Below are 19,827 nucleotides of genomic sequence, written 5' to 3' on the forward strand. Positions count from 1 at the left end.
ATCTTGCTGGGATCCTATGACCCCAGCTGACTTCCTGCCCTTTGGGCAGGGGGCTGGACTCGATGATCTCCCGAGGTCCCTTCCAGCCCTAATGCCTATGAAATCTATGAAAAAACTTTTGTAAATGGAGTGGTGCCCCGTATCAAAAACTAGTTAATATATTAGTGTTTACCTCCTTGCAAAGGGGACAGGCAAGGGGGCTGGGGAAACAGGCATGGATAAGCCTCAGCCTGTCTTATCTACTCATAGCTCAGAGACCTTTCAAGGAATCTGGTGGTGCCCCAGTGGCATAAAATACTTTCAGGTGTTAATATATGGCCAATCCTCCAGCACCCCAGAAAGCAGTGTCCCCTCCCACATCCTCCTAGCCTGTGTGGACAAGGTTTCCACCTTATGAACTCTACTGCCCAGGGAGTGGTTCTGCCACCAAGCCAACTCCCCCTTCTACCTCCAGGGATATGGACCTTCCCACTCCCATGGGTGCAATCCTATTCAAATAGCCTGCAGAGTACATGCCAGCTAGCCAGAACACCGGGCATGGACAGATCCAGGAGTGGGTTCTGGGAGGGTTAGGAGGAAGGGGGAACAAAACAGGGGGTTGGGATCAGGTCCAGGATCTCAGCTTCCTTCCCAGGACAGGGGCAGTAGTTCCCCCAAAACTGCCTTCCCACACCACTTCTACCTCCCAGGCACCCTGGAAAATATGACCAGCACCCCCCATAGCCAAATCCCAATTTATTAAAACCTGAGATCTTCTTTAAATTTACTTTCTCTTTTCTCCTTTTAAAATTCTTTTTGTTTTACTTCTTTTTATTTATCCTTCAGTGGTTGTCTTCCTTCATTTCAACTCCTCCCCCAACCCATCTCTCACACCCCACTACTTAGGGCAATCCCCAGCTGTAGCTCCTAGTCAGGCCCCTGCTTGCCAGCCTTCTAGTGGCAAGTCACAGCTGTGCAGGTGAGGTGCAGTCAGAGAAGGTTTTTAGCCTTAAGAAGTAATCACTTCTAAGTCAAGTTAGCACTAACGCTGATCAACATTTGGGCAGCTTAAAGTGCAATGTGTAACTCTGGGAGCCTTGGGTGTCTAGCATGAAAGACTTAAGATGGCTTTTTCAGAACTGTTATGATTCATCTATCAAAATAGCATCACAAGTATATAGAAAAAAGTTAAAAGAACAAAAAAATATATACAAGTATTTTGCTTTGGATATCTCATGCAAGTTTATATAGGTCCCCATTTATCCTAGTATCTCAGCATAGTATTATACACTTCATCTGCAGACACCAACTTTCATCCCTATCCAAGCATCAGCTTTTTAACTGTCTTCATACAAGCTGTTTCAGTTTCCCTTGAAAAACCCTGACCTTGAGGTCAGGATGAAGAATTTACTTCCCCCCCCAAAAAGAGGGAACTGTCATATCATCATTTATCCTTTATCCATTTGGCAATATGCCCACCAAAACAATTCAGAAACCAATTCTACATTCCTAGAAGTAAGCCTCAAAAAATCATGCGAGTGTGATACAAACTGTATCCGTATTTACACCAGCATATCTTGGCTTAAAAAACTACTGTATATTTTACTGAAGTTGGGATCAGAAACAGAGGCAGTTATTCCAAACCAACTGCAAGTATTTGGCCACTATTACCACACCTCACTATTAAGAAACAATGGAACTGGTAATAGTCTGCCTTGAGAAAACAGCTACTATATAGGGCTGTGCGAAGCTTCGCCGGCTGTTTCGTTTTGACACTGTTCTGACTCATTTCAAGCTCAAAACACCAAATCAAAATGAAATGAAGGGCTTCAAAGCAGCCTCAAAATGAAATGAGGGCAGTTGAAACATTACAAATTTGAAGCAGCCAGGTGGTGGGAGGCAGGGGAGATCCAGGGCTGCACTCCAAGTGGCTCCACAGCTCCATGTGGCTCAGCCTGGCAGGGAACACAGCCCCAGCTCTTCCCGCTGTGCTCCATGGGGCTGGCAGAGCTGATCGGAGTACAGCACCAGCTCTGCCCTCCTTTCGCCTCCAGGCTGCACTCCAAATGGCTCCACCAGCCCCATTGAGCTCAGCCTGGTGGCAGAAGGCAGGCAGAGCAGGTGCTGCACTCTGCCTCCTACCACCGGGCTGAGTTCCACGGGGCTACATGCTGCTGGGAGTTGAGCCTGGTGGAGGAAGGCAGAGCACAGCCCCATTGCTACACTCTGATTCCTCCCACCACGCTCAGATCCACAGGGCTGAGAGCCACTGGGAGCTGAGCCAGGTGGAGGGAGGCAGAGCACAATGCTGATGCTGCGCTAAACTTCCCCCGCAACACCAGGCTCAGTCCCAGCTGAGGCTAAGGAAGGCACACAACTCAGATGAAGGCAGGTACCTGTGTGTGTGCACCTCCGTAATAAAAGCACCACTCACCTTTCTGCAGCGTTGTGCACTGCATGTGTCAGCTGCTAACCACAGAGGATGAGAGTCAACTTCCCTGGATTTGCTGAGACCCTGCCTCAGAAGAACATGCTGGAATTCAAACTCTGCTCCCTTTGTCAGGTAATCTTAAGCTGACACTACTGCTGGCACCCTGCCAGCCAGGTTTATTTATTTTCTGTTCTTTTCTTCTTTTTTTTTTTTTTTTTTTAAAGTTCACTCTTCCACTTAGAGACTGTATTACCACCGCTGTTTGTGGGACTTGCAGCTACTAACATATGCTGAGGGATTCTAGACAGACTTGCAGACTGCCTTTGGGAACCCCAAGCAAAGCCTGCACTGCAGCCAGGTGGTGAGAGGCAGGGGAGAACCAGGGCTATGCTCTGAGTGGCTCCTCAGCCTCATGAGGCTCAGCCCAGCAGAGAGCACAGCCCTAGCTCTCCCCACTTCCCGCTGCCAGACTGCGTCCCATGGGGCTGGTGAAGCCAGTTGGAGGGCAGTGCCAGCTCTGCCCACCGCCCTCTGCCAGGCTGCATTTTTAAGGCGCATCCAGATGAGCACAGCCATGAGGTATGTGGCGCTGCAAACATATCTGCAGCACCACACACCACACAGTCAGGGGTTCTCCATTCTGCAAGGACACGCCCCCCATGTGTGCACTACTCCGGGTTTTCTTCCATGGGTTTTTATGACCCCACTCCCCATTGTCTTCCAAATTTTCACCTATTTACATTTTCACAGACTTCTTATCACACTTTTAGCTTCTTTTCTACCTTCTAGGAGATCTCAGAACAGCAGAATCTCTCAATGCCTGAAGAAAGCTTCTTGTGCCATAAAGTTTGCAAAGACTAACTTTAAGTTAACTTGTTTAATAAAAAATATCACATCAACCCAAAGAACATCCCCTAACATCCTCTAAGACCTCACCACACAGCTTCCCCATCCACATTACAATGAAGGAGGCATTTACCCTAACACAAGATGCAACCAATAGCAATTGCATTATGAAGTTTCCTACCTGTTTCATTGCTGTCAAAAATCCTTGAGGATTAAAAAACCCCGTCATCCAGAAACAGTTTGGTCGACCCTCAAAAATCCAGCAGTAAAACTGGCGGTTTCTTTCCAGAAGTTCAGTAAACCAGAAACCCAAAGTGCTGGATGCCCAGGATGCCTAAAAACAGGGATAAGGTTTCTTGCTTTATGGGACTCTATTGTCACATACACAATCCTACAAAAACGTCTGTTAGTTCACTCACTAGCAACTATGGGCAGATAGTAACAATACTAGTTTATTTTTGAAGAATCCAACTATCCTTAAGAAAATATAAGCCAAGTGGCTCAATTATGTTCTCAATTATATGCAGGCAGTCCTACTAAAATCTATAGGGCTGTACAGGTATATACAAATTAGAGCACAACGCATGTCAAGAAAATTAACCTACTTCAATTAAGCAACTGAAATTGCAATACCCTAGCCTTCTGATCACTTTTCTATGTACAAGCTTACAGTTTTGTTATCCAATAAAGAAAGTGGTCATAACATTTGAACTACTGTCTGTTTCTCTCATAGTTTAAAAATAAAAAAATTGTTTACTGTTATCAGCACTATAAGAACATTCCTGAACAATCAGCTAGTTCTTTCACCCCATTTGGAACATTAAACCAGAACCTAATTTTTATTTTCTTACTCAAACTATTAAATTGTTATGTGATTTTATATTCACATTTGTCCCAGATTTGAAGTTACACTTCTGATGGAAGCAATTTAACCCTGGAGTCAGAAATGATAATATAAAAATTTATTTTAAATTCAGTGAAAAAAAACAACAAAATTATTAGTGATGGATAAAGGACACGGGAACACAGAGAAAAGCATTCATTGGTTCAACACTATTGACAATTGAAAACACATCATACTATACTACAGATTGGGTTTTTCCTCTTTGTCTCCCCCTTCAGGTTACTGGACAACATCTAATAAGGCTGAAAAAAACACCTAATGAGTCTGGAAAGACAACACCTAATAAGGCTGCAATACCATTAGACTCATGGTTTCTCTTATTAGATTTACACAATTAAATGATATTCCAATTGAAGTTTTGCCACTACAGACCTACAAAACAAAAACAATATTCAAAATGAAAAGAAAGCCCAAACAAGAGACTTGGTAGTGAAAAGTGTGGTTAATGTAGCTATATATATATTCGTAAAGCTCATCTGCTGTATATTTGGTAGCATTCATAAAATCACAGGAAAATAGAGGGCTGGAAAAGTTAGAGTTCTAACATTGTGCTCAAACCTGTTTACAGTTAACCCTACACTTAACCCTCCTATGAGGGAGATTCCTCCATCTCTGTAGGTCTTCTGGTGCTTAACCTCCACCTTGGGGGGGGGTAAGCCGGAGGGAACAATGTGTTCTTTACTTTTGAACATTGGATTCTATTATTTCAACACCTGCCTTCTTCCAACGAGCAGGAATCCTTGCATCATACATGCAATCCAGGGCATCCCTCAGATTTTCACTCATTATGATTGTTCCATCAATGGCCAAGTTTAGATCAGTCAGAGTGCTTCGCACCAAGGTGATCACTCTCTGCATTCGATCCATCTCCTGCCTCAAGAAGATGTTCATAGGTTGAAAAGGTCCCATCTTCTGCAGTCTCTCTTTCACCTGTGAGAAGAAAGTCAAGTAAAATAAGTTACTTAAAATTAAAAAATAATGAAAACCCAAATTAATTATACAACACGGTTAGATACTTAATGGAAAGATGGGGTGTATTTTTAATGCATAATGAAACCTATCAAAAAAACCGAAGAAAGTAAACAAATAGTGCAAATTTAGGTTTTTAAATTTTTGTTTTGTCTCTCTATGGTGGTGGTGTTCTTTACATTGGGAAAGAAAAAAAAAAACGTTCTTTAAACCATGCGTTAGATGACCCTTTTTATAAACACAGCATTCATATGCAATGCCACCTGTTTTCAGAATTATATAGGAAATTGCTATTTAATTTTTCTTTTTCATTTAAATGAAAGCAAATGGACTGAACTCTCTTCAACGTTTTAGAAATGTATAGCCCATATTTTCTTCTCTTTACTTCATCCACCCTATGCATTTCTAGATCACCTCCCATTGAAAACTCAGGAAAAATTTGAGGGTGTAAACAGATATCTCATTTGAGGTGGTCCTAATTGTCCTGGGTTTTGACTGGGGCCAGCTGTTCTGAGATCTCCAAGGTAGAAAAGAAGCTAAAAGTGTGACAAGAAGTCTGTGAAAATGTAAATAGTCCTTCCAAGCCTCATCACAGCCCCTCTGTGGTAGTTGCCCTGGGAGAACATACAGCCTGACAGGCTGGTCTTTGGAATAAACGAGCCACAAATACTGTATGTACTAGAATGCAAGACAAGGGTTTTTTTCCCCCAATCAGCAGGGGGGAAGGTCCTTGTTGTACATTTGCATACAAAGCAGAGGTTGGGGAGGGAAGAGAGTTGCTACACCTTTGACTCAGGTCCTGAACCCCAGTCATGGCCAGAGTCAGATGCACAGCAACCTCCTGTACCCCCTCCACTTGCTCTCTGCAGCTTCTCCTCTACTTCTGCCTCCTTCCCCCACTTACTGTCAGGTGCAGCTCAGTTCTGGCTCAAGCTGGGTTTCCTCCCAGGCATGTAGCATATGGAATCTCTACTCTTTGCTGGGTGAAATCAGCAGCACCAACACTGCATGCTTCCATGTGCTGTGCTCCAGGGGGGAAGTACCTGACAGTAAGGAGAGAAAGGGGGATGGGAAGAGGCGGAGACTAGGGAGTAGGAAAAGGGGCAGCGATTGTGGAGAATGGGAGGGGAGGAACAGAGGCTGTGGGGAGCTGGGAGTTGAGAGGTGGGCAGGAAAGCTGCAAGGGAAACAAATGGGAAAGAAAAAAATGGGCAAGGGAACCACCTCCCGCCTGCTGCCACTGCTTTCTCTGCTGTAGCATTAGGGAGTGGATGAATTTAAGACAACCTTCCAGTACCTGAAAAATTATGAAAAAAATATGTATACATTTTTCATATACATAATCTAATTATTGGGGGGTCACCTTACATTCAGATTTAACTTAGATTCAAGTTAAAATGATAACTTAGAGAGGCACATAGCAATGTCCCAAGCAAAAGCTTTAGCACAGTTTATACAATATTCTTCAGAGGTACTTGAAGCAGGACAATGGGTGAATGTTTGTAGGACCCTGAGCCAAAAGTCTTTCTCCAGGAGAAATTCAAAATCTGTTAACAGCCTAAGTGATATAATGGAGCTGAATAGTCCCATGTGCAGTAGATGAAGCCAAGATGGCTCTCTCCTTTTGACCACCCCAGGAAAGGCAGCTGCATTCACCCACATTATTCTTTACCTTAACTTCCTCCCAACATTTGCAACTTGTCATGATGCTGCTGCTAGTGCTGCTGCGAGTGTTGCTACAGTCGTATGTCAGAAGCATAAGGGCCAGTAAGCCAGTAACAGGTAGAATAGTCAGTATCAATAAGACTTCCACAGTATCAATAAGACTGCCATAGATAATGTGGTCAGCTATCTGAGCTTGAGTACCACAGCTGCAGCCAGCATCACTGGAGAGGGTCCAAGAGTGCATGCTCATCTTTAAACATCCAATGTCTGTTCTGAGATGGTTACAGGAAGTCCAGGCCCTGCAAGGCATCTGCCAGCCTAAGGGGTGAAAGCTGGTGATGAAGTTCTTTAGCTGTAGTTTCTTGTGCAACATATTGCATGCTCCACTGATGGGAGGTCTATGCTGTAAGTGACATGCCAAATCCAGATTCAGTGAGCTTATTGACCTGGGTGGAAAATGGGTTCCAAGACTTCATAGTTGGTAGGGTCAGAAGGTCCGATCATCAAGTCTGACCCCCTGTCGTGGCAGGAAAGAGTACTGGGGTCAAATGACCCTGGCCAGGTGTTCATCCAGCCTCCTTTTAAAGACCCCCAGGCTAGAAGCCAGCAATACTTCTCTTGGAAGTTGGTTCCAGATCCTAGCTGCCCTGACAGTGAAGTAGCACCTCCTGATATCTAGCCTGAATCTACCCTCTGCTAGCTTGTGACCATTATTTCTTGTCACTCCTGGGAGTGCTTGGGGTAACAGGGACTCCCCCAGTGCCTGCTGGTCCTCCCCAATTAGTTTGTAAATAGCCACTAGATCCCCCCTCAGCCTTGTCTTGTGGAGACTGAACAGGTTCAGGTCCCTTAGCCTCTCTTCGTAGGGCCTGCCGTGCTGACCCCTGATCATGCGGGTGGCCCTGCTCTGGACTCTCTCCATGCTGTCCACATCCTTCCTGAAGTGCAGCACCCAGAACTGGATGCAGTACTCCAACTGCAGCCTAACCAGTTGCATAGAGGGGAAGGATCACCTCCTTAGACCTGCTTGAGATGCATCTGTGGATGTATGACAAGGTGTGGATGGCCTTCCTGACTGCATCCCTACACTGTCAGCCCATGTTCATATTGGCCTCAATAATGACTCCAAGATCCTGCTCTGCCTCTGCACTGATGAGGAGGGAGTTCCCCAGTGTGTAGGTCTGCTGCTGGTTCTTCCTCCCCAGGTGCAGTACCCTGCACTTGTCAGTGTTGAAACCCACCCTGTTCTCTTCCACCCACCCCTGTAGCCTGTCCAGATCTTATTGCAACCTGTTCCTTCCTTCTAGAGTTCCCACTTCTCCCCACATCTTATTGTCACCTGAAAATTTGAACAGGATGCATTTTACCCCTTTGTCCAAGTCGCTGATGAAGATGTTGAACAGTGCAGGCCTGAGGACCGAGTCCTAGGGAACCCCACTGCTCACATCCCTCCAGGTCGAATAAGACCCATCCACCACCATTCTCTGGGTGCGGCCTTCCAGCCAGTTACTGACCCATCTGACTGTGTAGGCATCAACACCACAGTCTCCTATTTTTCAAATGAGAATGGTGTGAGAGACCATGTTGAAGGCCTTCCTAAAGTCCAGAAAGACTATGTTCACCGCAACACCTGTAGCCAGGAGTTTGGTGACCTGGTCATAGAAGGCCACCAGGTTGGTCTGACAGGACCTGCCTCTAATGAAACCATGTTGGTTGCCCCTAAGCACAGTCTCCCCTGCTGGCCCCTCATGAATATGCACCAGGATAATTTTCTCAAAAAGATTTCCCAGGACCAAAGTAAGACTAATAGGCCTATAGTCTCTTGGGACCTGTTTCCTCCATTTTTTGAAAATGGGAACCACATTGGCCCTTTTCCAGTCCTCTGGCACATTGCCAGACCACCACAAGTGCTCATAAAGCCAGGCCACAGGTCTCACAATAACCTCTGCTAGTTCCCTCAACACTCTGAGGTGGAGATCATCTGGACCTGCTGATTTAAATATGTCCGGTCCCTCCAGAAGTTCCCTGACTAGGTCCTTGCTGACCTTACGCCTGGGTGTGCCTCCCACGGGGTCCCAGTGGGTGGGATGACCAGGTCCCTACTCAGAAAAATGGAGTCAAAGAAATTGTTAAATAGGTTAGCTTTGCTGTCTGGTGCGACGACCAGATTTCCTAGCATGTCCTGCAGATGCCCCATGTTACCCAGTACCTTCTTTCTACCCCCTATGCATTTAAAAAAGGACTTCTTGTTGTCCTTGATCTGGGCAGTTCCATCTCTGCCTTGGCCTTCCTGACCGGTCCCCTACAATCCCAAGCAACAGACATATAGTCATCTCTGATGATGGCCCCTCCCTTCCAATGGGTGTATGCCTCCTTTTTAGCTTGGAAATGTTTCCAGATGCTTTTGGTGAGCCATGGGAGGCCTTTGTGCCCTCTTGCCCCCTTTGATCCATGTAGGGATTACCTCCCTTTGGGCAGCGGTTGGTTTTCCAGCTTGTGGCTACCAGGCTGACATGCAAAGAATGGTCCAGATCTTGGGCTTTTACACCTAGGGCCAGGGTAGCAGCTTGTCACTGGATGTTAGGAGGGGAATGCATGAGAGGACTGGTAAGCAGTCAACTGCAACTGGCATAAGGCAGTGCTGGATTTAGGCTCAAGCTACTTAAGCTACAGTTTAAAGCCTCTAAGTAAAAAAAAACTGGACATTTTTCTTTTAATACGACAAAAATATACATATATATGGCTCCACAATTGTTATTCATGTTGAGTTCATAAATTTGTGCAGAAATAACAAGAATTCATGTTAAAATGTCATGAAAATTCTTTTTCTGTGTATTTTGTGGATTATTTTTATCGTATGGGGCCTCCTAAAATGGCTTAGGGCCTCAGCATGTCATAATCCGGCACTGGCATGAGGCATCCAGTGACTGTTTTCATGACACTGTTAAGGCTGGAATCTACTAACTTAGTGTGCATGCTCCAGCCCCATACTGGTGCACACTACTCAGCAGGAACAGACACAAGTGCCAAAGTGGAATTGTAAAGTGTTTGGAAACTTGAATCCCAGGTGGTACCAGCAAGGTGACAGATAAGAAGAGCTCCTCTACTATTAACCTTACTGGGGATCCCTTCCAAATGCTGGTGGTAGGTAAGGATCCAGTCTGACTTGACTGCTAGATAAGTGACGGTGTGACAATGTTAAAGTGTCCGGTTGCCAATCTTGACTTGTATTTCTTTCTTCTGATGACTATAGACAGACTTATAAAATGTCTAGTTCTGCAGATAGGGCAGAAAACACAAACCATTGTGGGACCCTGAAACTTTTCCTTTCTAGCCTCCTGTGCCTTTGAGGCAAGGATAAGTCTCAGTCTTTCTGCAAGACTTTCAGGAAACTAAGATCATAGCAATACACAGGCTGTTGCAGAATTATCATCAGGAAATAAGGATGAGCAGTTAGTCATATTGAAATTTTTGTCCTCATAGTTTCAGAAGACTTGAGAAGTGATACTACATTGTACACAGTGGGACAAGAATTACCCCTAACATGGGGTTGTTCTTCAGCCACATGGGTGTTCCTCAGCCACACACTGTTTTATATGCTTCTCCCTTTTTTATATTTACAATCAGCGTTACTTCTGTAAGAAGTAAACTATGAGAGAGCCTTAAGAATTATAGAGCTTTCACACAACATCATGTAAAAGGAACATCAAGGACCCATTTGTGAAAACTATTCTTCAAGTGAGGGAAACCATCTATTCTAAAAATCCATGCTTAGCTCTTTGCCATCACAGAGTATAAATTAAAACAGCAGTAGTAGTTCAGCCTGTCCCTTCCAACAACCAACCATCAACCCATCATAGAGAAGTAACCTCCAATAGTAAGATCTAATCTCCATTCCTCCTCTTTTATCACCATGTCATGTTAGAACACCAAAAAAAGGAAAGTAACTGATATTGCATTGGATGGTTGTCAATGTGATGTGGAGACGTATCCACATAATGGTCATCCAAATAGGCAATTAAGCCTTGTTTTAGAGGCAGTTTTGTTTTACTAGATATGAACCATCAAAAAAGCATTCAACATTTCACCACCTACACTTACACGGTTAGTCAGTCCACAGTGAAAGAACATTTGGAGCTTAGGGAAATAAACTACTTAAATCTCAAAGAATCTAAACTGAAACTTGAATTAAGGAAGATCTTAAATATTTAGGCTTATTTGTAATTCAGCACAAGTATTCTTTCACAATGTTATCCAACTTGGCTGAAAAACTGATGACCTCTCTTAGTGAAAATGACAGCTTAAAAAGTAGAGATTTAATAGTTTAGAAAAGCAATTATAACTCATCAGTACACACTTAGCAACTTTATTAGGAATATTAACATCCCAGTCAGGCTTCTTCACTATATGTTTTATGCTGACAGATCCCTTAAAAGTATTCCCTGAAGATTTTAGAAAGATTAAAACCATTACATAGGGTTTTGTTTGCTTTTTCATATCCACATAAGGCAAGATGGAACAGATATAGCTTTTTTTGGGGGGGGGGCGGGGGGGTTGGGTTGGGGGTTTTTTGGTTTTTTTTTTTTTTTTTTACAGATTTCATGAACTCACTTCAAATGTTGCATAATCAGCAGGAAGTTTCATCAGCATATCATCAGCCAGTCTCGCCACCACTGCTTCCCTGGTTTCACCTCCTCCACTAGAGCCATCTTTTGGCTGAATACTGAGGATAGTGTCCAATACATCCTTGGCGAGCTTGCTTTGGTAAGTGATATCAGCATTGGGATGCAGACCAAACACCTCTGGAGTATCATAAGCAAGGAGGCTCTATGTGGTCAAAGATGAAGAATTGTAAATGAGAGATAATTGACACAAACATCACATAAAAGGCTCAAAGACTAGAAATTGTTACTCTTGTATGAAAGTTTGAAGAGGCTGTTCAACCTCAGAAAGCCAACCATCCTCAAAGAAGAGAAGCCAAAGCTATATAAAATCTAGCACTAGAGTACAAACCCTGCTGACTCCAACCACTGAGAACATAAATGAAACAATGTTTCTTTCCACTTCCATCTCATCTGCATTCTGAGAGGCAGGGTGTATGTGTTTGATAATGGTAATTCTAGAACAAGCATGACCAACCAGCAGCACATGTGCCATAAGTGGCACAGGCAGCCTCGGAGTGTGGGATGCAGAAAATTGAGGAGAAGAAAGGCAGCATAATGACAGATAGGCTAGGAAGCAGAACAGAAGATCAAGCAAGGGAAGTGGCTTGGAGTCCCATCCAGGGTGGGTATGGTGCCTTTTTATGGAAAAAGTTTGACCTCCACTGCCCTACAAGATGCTTCCTCTCAAGGAAACAGCAAGAAAATAAGACGTTAGAGCTGCCATATCTGCAGCATTTTCACATTACTAGTAACAGATATGCAGGCAATTATGGAGGCAAAAGGCTATCCTGTATAAATGATTGGAATGAAAGAAGGATGCTTAAAAGTGAAAAGTCCTTGGGTAAATTAATATTTTATTCGGCAAGAACCTAGTAATTTACCAACCTGTATGTGCTGAAGGTACTGATCAATGGTAGTACATTTGGGTATACTATACCCTTTGTAAAAACAGAAGTCTTGGCTGAACATGTTTTCACTGAACCAGACTTTAGCAAATGTGTTGAGCAATCTTTTATCATAATCATCTGTCACTCTGCCCCCATACTGGATCTCCCCTATCATGTAGCAGACAGTGTTCCAGGAGACTCCCTAAAAATCAAGGGTTTCAGTTAGCAGATTAATCTTCTAGTTTCACACAGACTTCTATCAACATCTGCAGGCATGTCTTTAGATAACCAATAATAGTTACCTGTCCTCCTTTTTCCATTTCAACTGTTGTACAAAGCAAAAATGGCTCTATGCTGCCTTCATGTTTCCCTGATCTTGAGACCAGCCTAAACCTCACACAAGAACTAATTTGGCAACTGAGGAAATCTGTAGGGCCTATCCCTAATGTCACTCAAGGTGGAGGTTGAAGTTAAGTTTGACACAGAGCTATCTCTACTGGACTAAATTATTTTTGGCTTTTCTCATTCAGAGGAATGGCTCAACACAGATTAGGACAACTTTATAGAAAAATTGTGAGTAATCCTTGTTAGCATTTCAGTTGTTTGGGACAATCCATGCAATCCTAAGTAATCAATGTACCAACCTTTCTATGCTAACTGCCATTGAAATGATGCCACATACCTTCTTTATGTCCATGTCATCTAAATGGTTCTGGATAAACTGCACAGTGGCATTAAAGTCAGCTTGATTGAACTCATAGGGGATGTTCCAACCTAGAGGTCCAAATTTGCGCCTTTCTTGAACAGTGGAGTGTAGGAAACCAACAGCATATAACATGGGTTTCCATTGCACCATGTTACTGACATCCAGGAGATCTTGACTTATACCTGTTCATATAGACAGACCCCAGAAGATACTGGTGAAAAGCCTTTTTAAGTAAGAACAAGACTCATTACCAAAAATGACTCTCCTGATGTTACTTAGATTCTAACTACATCACATAGTATCCCAGTACAGGAGTAGTATAGTCTGCTTATATGCAACACAAGTTAATTGCAATCCAGAAACAAAGCAGGTTTATTTTATAGCATTTGTTGCACTGCATCTTATGTTATCATATGAAACCCTTCGTGCTGAACTGCCTCTGTTTGGGGGGGGAGGGGGTCAGGGAAAATGTAATGAAAAAAAATCAGGTGATCTTCCTTTTATCTTCATAAACATGGAAGAAAATTAAATTATTATATGAAACAATTTTTTAAACAAGACATTAGAAGTTAAAATATGAAAAACTTGTTTTTATATCTAATAATATTGGATGTCTGTTGTGGCTATGTTGCCCAATTATTCTCTCAGTTTTACCATCATTTGCAAATGCAGTGATGCATTTACAGAAACTCCTGTTATCAGCTTCAAAGGATGATTACTGAAGGCAGGCTAAAATGTCTTTCTTAAACTGAAAACAACTACAAGACAGAAAAATGGTACCAGAGACAAGTGTGGAAGAACGCACATGCTTGACTGTTTTTGTTACACATTATAATTGTGCTGTCTGTCGGTTCCTTTCACCTACCACTATAGGTTCTCTTCAGCCCAGCTTTGAGTCCCTGAGGAGGTTCATTGGTGAATTTAATGGACATCTGAAGAAGAGTAATGGGGAACTGCTTATGAACCTCAGTGGTCATCCACAAACGGAAACCCTCATGGACAGTCTCTGTTTCAATAATAGTATCCATCAACTCATCCAGAAAGTCAAGACCCAGGTGGCAGTTTTGCAGTAGTGCCCATCCTCCCTAACACAACAGATTACATGTTATGATTTGCATTTATATCAAGTTTAACTTTATTTGCCAACTGAAAACACTTTTCCTATAGCAAATACTTAACTATAACATAGTCAATTTTACTCAACTGAGTATGAGTAGTGAAGCAGGCAGAGGAGTTTGATCAGCATATTCTATTTCTCAACATTGCAATTCCGCACGAAGCAGTCACTCATTTAAGCCACATGTTCTTGAGCAATTTCCTTTACCATGTAAAGCTCAAACACTGGCAGCCAGTTAACACAGCAGCATATACGCAACTGCAAAAACACTTCCTATTTTCAAGAAAAAGCTGAGATTAACTGATGGGTGAGATGAACATTTCAGGGTTTTTTGGGAGGGTTCGGTTTTGGGGGGGAGGGGTTGGGGGTTGGTTGGTTTGTTTGTTTGTTTTCACACACACACACACACACACACACACACACACACTACTCTCAGTAAAACAGGCTACTTAGCCCAACAAACCTTGTCTCTGAATATGTGTCTATTATATAGCTTTTGTTGTCCATTTTGTGGGGCCATGGACCTTGCTTGGCCCAGACAAGCAGTTCCATAACCCTGCTGTTCTCAACTGGCAAAAGCAATCATTCTTTTTCTGTACAGAAGTATGACCCAGAGGCTAGATATGCTAGCCAACTAAGCTCAGAAATGTGCAATTCAGCATGCTAAAGCTGCTGAACTGGAGACATCATAAGAACTTCTGCCTTAACACCAGCTCACATATCAAGGTTACTAAGATACTAGCAGTTCAGTAGCCAAACCATGTAATGTGATAACAGCAGCAAGTTGCTGACATCAAGAAAGGGTTAAACAGTGCACTATGTTGAATTACAGATCCCTTTTTCTAGTGATAAAGTAAATATTTCCCATGTTCAATTTGCAGGACTTCTTATTCTCCTTGTTCCATCTGTTAAATCTCATGTAAATAGGAATTCATTAGAAGCTAAGTGGAGAACAGTTAGGTACAGCAACATAACTGGGAGGGGGCAAGTGGGACACCAGCCCCAGGTGTTGACTATGGGGGGAAACCAGAATCCATCCATCCATCTTTACTACATCAGAGGGAGCCCTTTGCTACCCAGCTATAGGAGCTGTGCAGTGTAGTCCTACACCCCCACAGTGTATCTAGGCAGTAGGGTACAACTGGAATGATTCTCTCCACCCCCGCCCCCCACCCAAGACAGTTTTTCCCACAGCTATAGGACCACTTCCACCAGACTCTCTCTCTCTCTCTCCCCACAGCTATTGCTGCTACTATGGCAGCATTGGTTACAACAGCAGCAGTAGCAGTTGCCTTCCCTGGGTAGAGAGTCTGGGCAGATAAGACTTCTCTCTCTGCAGTCTTTCTACACTGGTCAGCACACCACTACTTGTCCTCAGCCCTGGGTACTGAATAGCTTGCTACACCTCTGGTTTTTTTAACTGGCACCTAGTTCAAGAGTTCTTAGGGCTCAACCACTTCACACCATTAGATGGAAGGATTTAGGAAAATTATGTGCAATTCGGCCCCGCCATTCTTTTTTGTTCTATAAGAATGTTTGTTCTCTGGCTTTTCCCTTTCTCCCTTTTTTTCAGGAAAGCAAGACCCTGCCAACAAATTCCCCATCCCAAGACCAGAAAGGCAACAGTCTTACTCAGAAGGAGATGCATGGGTGAGGTACAGTTTTGAGGAGTAGAAGGTATATTTTTACAGACTTGGCTGCCTTTAGGTCTGGATGTGGACAAAGATTTCTTTAGTTGTCTTTCTCTGTACCATCTTTATTAGTAGATTACATCACCATGGATGCAATAAGTAGGCCCATGTGGGTCAGCAGCAATCCAATCCAGCCACTTAGGATGCGACCACTTTGGATGCCAGGGATCTGATCTGGAGCTCTAGACTGGGTTTCTGCTTCAATCCAGCTGAAACAGCTCTGAAACTTTGGAGCCACCTTGGAGATCCGGCCATAGGGTATAATGGGGAATCTATAACTTTGCTGTTGTTTGTCTAATTTGGATGAAACCTGCAAGGGTGGTAGCCCCTGCTGAGAGCATGACAACTACCAAGTTTCAAGAAGATCAGTGTAGCAGTTTGGGGAAAACTGTACCCCAAAGTTTTGAAAGCAAAACTCATTTCACATCTGTGTATTACACCACAGGAGGGTCAAAACAGCAGGGTTTGTAGCCCCTGGTGAGGCCTCAAGTCTGCCAAGTTTCAAGAAGATTGGTGCAGGAGTTTGGGGGAACTGCACCTCAAACTGCTGACGGGCAAAACTCGTGACATTAGATGACCCTGTGTGCGTTAAAGCCCAGTGCAGTAAAAACTGCAGACCCCTGCTCAGGCCACAAAGCATGCCAAGTTTCAAGAAAATTGGTGTAGGGGTTCAGGGGAAAATGCAATTCAAGCTGCGGACAAGCAAACTTGTGACATGGGTGACTGTGTGCGTTAAGGTACAGCGAAGTGAAAGCTGCAGGGATGGTAGCCCCTGCTACAGCCACTGTCAGCTGTCAAGGAGATCAGTGCAGGGGAGTTCTGGGGCCCTGCACCTCTAGCTGCTGACAGACAAAACTTGTGCCATGGGTGCTTGTGCAACTGATTGTCTCTGTCTTGGGGCAGTTGATTGTCTGTATTGATTATCTCCTCTCCTTAGTCTCTGCTTTTGTAGGTGTTAATTGATGGTAAATAACTGATTACGTTAGCTAGCTACTGTGTATTGAGCTGGTCCCTGAGTGAAACATGATTGATTGGTAACTGGTAACACAGTAGCTTAGCAGCCAGGCCTGAAGTAGTGTCTCCCATGCCCCAAGACAGAGACAGTCAGGTGCACAAGCACCCATGGCATGAGTTTTGTCTATCAGCAGCTAGAACTGCAGGGCTCCAGAAGCCAGAAGCCCTGCACCTATCTCCTTGACAGCTGGCAGGCTTCATGGCCACAGCAGGGGCTACCATCCCTGCAGCTTTCACTCTACTGCGCCTTAAACTCGTGACATGGGTGACACTGTTTGCTTGTCCGCAGCTTGAGGTACAGTTCCCCCCAAACCCCTGCACTGATCTTCTTGAAACTTGGCAGGATTTGTGGCTTCACCAGGAGCCACCATCCCTGCAGTTTTGATCCCCCTGTGGTGCAATATATAGACATGACATGAGTTTTGCTTTCAAGAATTTGAGGTGCGGATTCACCCAAGCCCCTGAATCAATCTTCTTGTAACTTGGCAGGCTTTATACTCTCCGCAGAGGCTACAGTCCCAGCAAATTTCATCCAAATCAGACAAAAAACAACAAAGGTATAGATGTTTTATTGTTTCCCCATTATACCCTACGGCCGGATCTCCAAAGCAGCTCCAAAGCTTTTCTGAAGCACTTTGAAAGCTCTGAACCACGTCAGAAAGCCTAACAAAGGAAGCACTTCGATCCAGACGTGCTGCTTTGGATGCCGAAGTGTCCAAAGCTTCTTTGAATCTGAAGCTCTGTCCAAAGCCTTGCACAGCCCTAGCAATAACCACTTCACAACAAATTGGCAACTTCATTTTATCATAGAATTAGTTCAGTAATTTTCCCCTATGAAATGCATTAGTCCTATTCCACATGTAAACTTCAATGTCTTGCTTAACACCCTGTTCTCCTTCCTCCCAAGTGGATTAAAGAATTTCTTGATTATGCATTTAGATTCTAGGATTTTGTATTATTGCAATTTACGAACAGCAGCATGACACAAAAGGCTCTCAATAAAATTAAATGTGGAACTTATCCTCCATTTAACGAATTGTATCTAGGTTTGTAGCAAGTTGGCAAGTTAATTAGTAATCATTCATATGGAACGTCTTTCTGCTAATAATCTGTATCGACTGTAGTCAGATAATCTAGTCATCATATTAATGTAATAAATTCTTAGTGGAACTATTTTTGAAGCAATAATCATTTACTGAAGGACTTTGGTTTGGGTATTTTTATAGCTTTTTTGCCATTAAATCAATCTTTGTGAGGATACAGGTCATTGTTTTGAATTTTGTGTAAAATACAGTTCCCTCTATGCATCAATTACCTGAAAGTAAGCCTTATTCCTAACCAAGGTTCTAACATATTTTGATCTTTTATTCAACTCTGTACTGAAGACCACAAACAATTCAAATATTGCCTCACATGTGCCATGATCTGCTGAAGCAGTTTGCGTGCGTGGACCTCTTGCCCTTGGCCCATTGAAATGCAACGTGTCTCTGTCTTCAATCTTTTCCCCAAAGCAATGATTGAGTCAGTAGGATCAGATCCCATAGAAAGAAAGCAGATGAGAGGTGTTCGTGGATCAGATTCTTCCCAAGTCTTCTCCAAGTCCAGAATGACACCTTCTGCATATTTCTCACCCATAGCATCTGTTATATACTTTCTGGCCTGTATTAAAAATAGCGAAATTCAATCTGTGATATTAACATTGCATGTTGTGCTCTACAAGCAATGACTATGAATGCATGCATAACTTGTAAAGCAAACTCATAGTGTAATGATATACATTTAATCAAATAAAAACAAATATATGTTGGGGTTGCAGACTAAAGTGGGACAAACAACACAACTATTTCTAACATTATGACATGTTATAAATGAACATTTCATCATCCAAAATATATCCAAGATTTCTAAAATGAACCTGAGGAAATCTGTTCTAAACCTCCTATAGTAACTGAGTTAATGAAGCCAAGATAGCTTCGACAGATGTATAAAGTTAGAAGGAATGAGCTACTTTTCACAGGCCTTAGTATTCAAGATTATTCATCAACAATGGCAAAAAGAAAGATTAAGTAGGAACAAATTTAAAATTACCCAAGGTAATTTTCAATGATAACCTTTTTTAGCTTGGAAAGGGATTTCACTGGGGGCTTCACACATACCTTGCTTTTTTTCTCTGACAGTCAGTAAAAGATTCCTGTTTAGCGTCACATATCTGATTTCTTACACAGATTTCCTACATTACACTTTATCTATTGTAGCAATACCCAGTTGTCACTTTCTTAAGGAATTATATAGTAGGGTTGTGCGAAACAGCAGCATTCCACTTTGACAACCGTTTCAATGGAATAGTGTTTTGTTTTGAGTTTTGTTTTAATTTGAAAACACTGTTCCATTCTGATTTGTCAAAACAGTTTCACTGTTTCAATGCTATTTTGATGTTTTGATTGGGCGGAGGAAGGGACTCAGCCCAGCTGAGTTCCCCTCCCCAGCACTTGGGCTGGGCTCAGCCCAGCCCAATCGTAGTGCTGGGGAGTGCTGGGCTGCTTTTAAACTTGAAACATTTTGAAGGTTTCAGCACATTTTGACTGCCCTCATTTCATTTTGAGGCCACTTCAAAGCCCTTCATTTCATTTTGATTTCGCTGCTTTGAGCTCAAAAATGAGTCAAAACAGCGTCAAAACACTAACTATTCATTCAAAAGGATATCGAAAATCATTCATATGTTTTATTTCCCTCCCGGTGGGAGAAATCAACTTTCTAGGTTGCCTTCCAGACTAATTAATTTTTCAGCATTGCCCATCTGACCTTCCCTTACAAAACAGTCTTCATAGATTTCATAGACATTAGGGCTGGAAGGGACTTTGGGAGATCATCAAGTCCAGCCCCCTGCCCAAAGGGCAGGAAGTCAGCTGGGGTCATAGGATCCCAGCAAGATAAGCATCCAATTTACTCTTGAA

General features: G+C 43.1%; 1 protein-coding gene across 4 annotated transcripts in view; it reads right to left on the minus strand.

Annotated features, from left to right (window-relative positions):
* DNAH5 (dynein axonemal heavy chain 5) overlaps positions 1 to 19,827 on the minus strand; it is a 294,998-nt gene that overhangs the window by 5,147 nt on the left and 270,024 nt on the right. For 3 of the 4 annotated variants that reach the window (XM_019541679.1, XM_019541661.1, XM_019541670.1), the window contains 7 exons: positions 18,287 to 18,532; positions 13,917 to 14,136; positions 13,028 to 13,233; positions 12,344 to 12,547; positions 11,406 to 11,621; positions 4,878 to 5,090; positions 3,438 to 3,590 (listed from right to left, as the gene is read on the minus strand). In XM_019541679.1, the coding sequence (XP_019397224.1) occupies positions 3,438 to 3,590; positions 4,878 to 5,090; positions 11,406 to 11,621; positions 12,344 to 12,547; positions 13,028 to 13,233; positions 13,917 to 14,136; positions 18,287 to 18,532 (1,458 nt within the window). The remainder of the gene's footprint in view (positions 1 to 3,437; positions 3,591 to 4,877; positions 5,091 to 11,405; positions 11,622 to 12,343; positions 12,548 to 13,027; positions 13,234 to 13,916; positions 14,137 to 18,286; positions 18,533 to 19,827) is intronic. The other variant, XM_019541689.1, reaches the window with a different exon arrangement.

Source organism: Crocodylus porosus, unplaced genomic scaffold (assembly GCF_001723895.1).
Source record: "Crocodylus porosus isolate Cpor-Errol unplaced genomic scaffold, CroPor_comp1, whole genome shotgun sequence".
NCBI classification, from domain to species: domain Eukaryota; kingdom Metazoa; phylum Chordata; order Crocodylia; family Crocodylidae; genus Crocodylus; species Crocodylus porosus.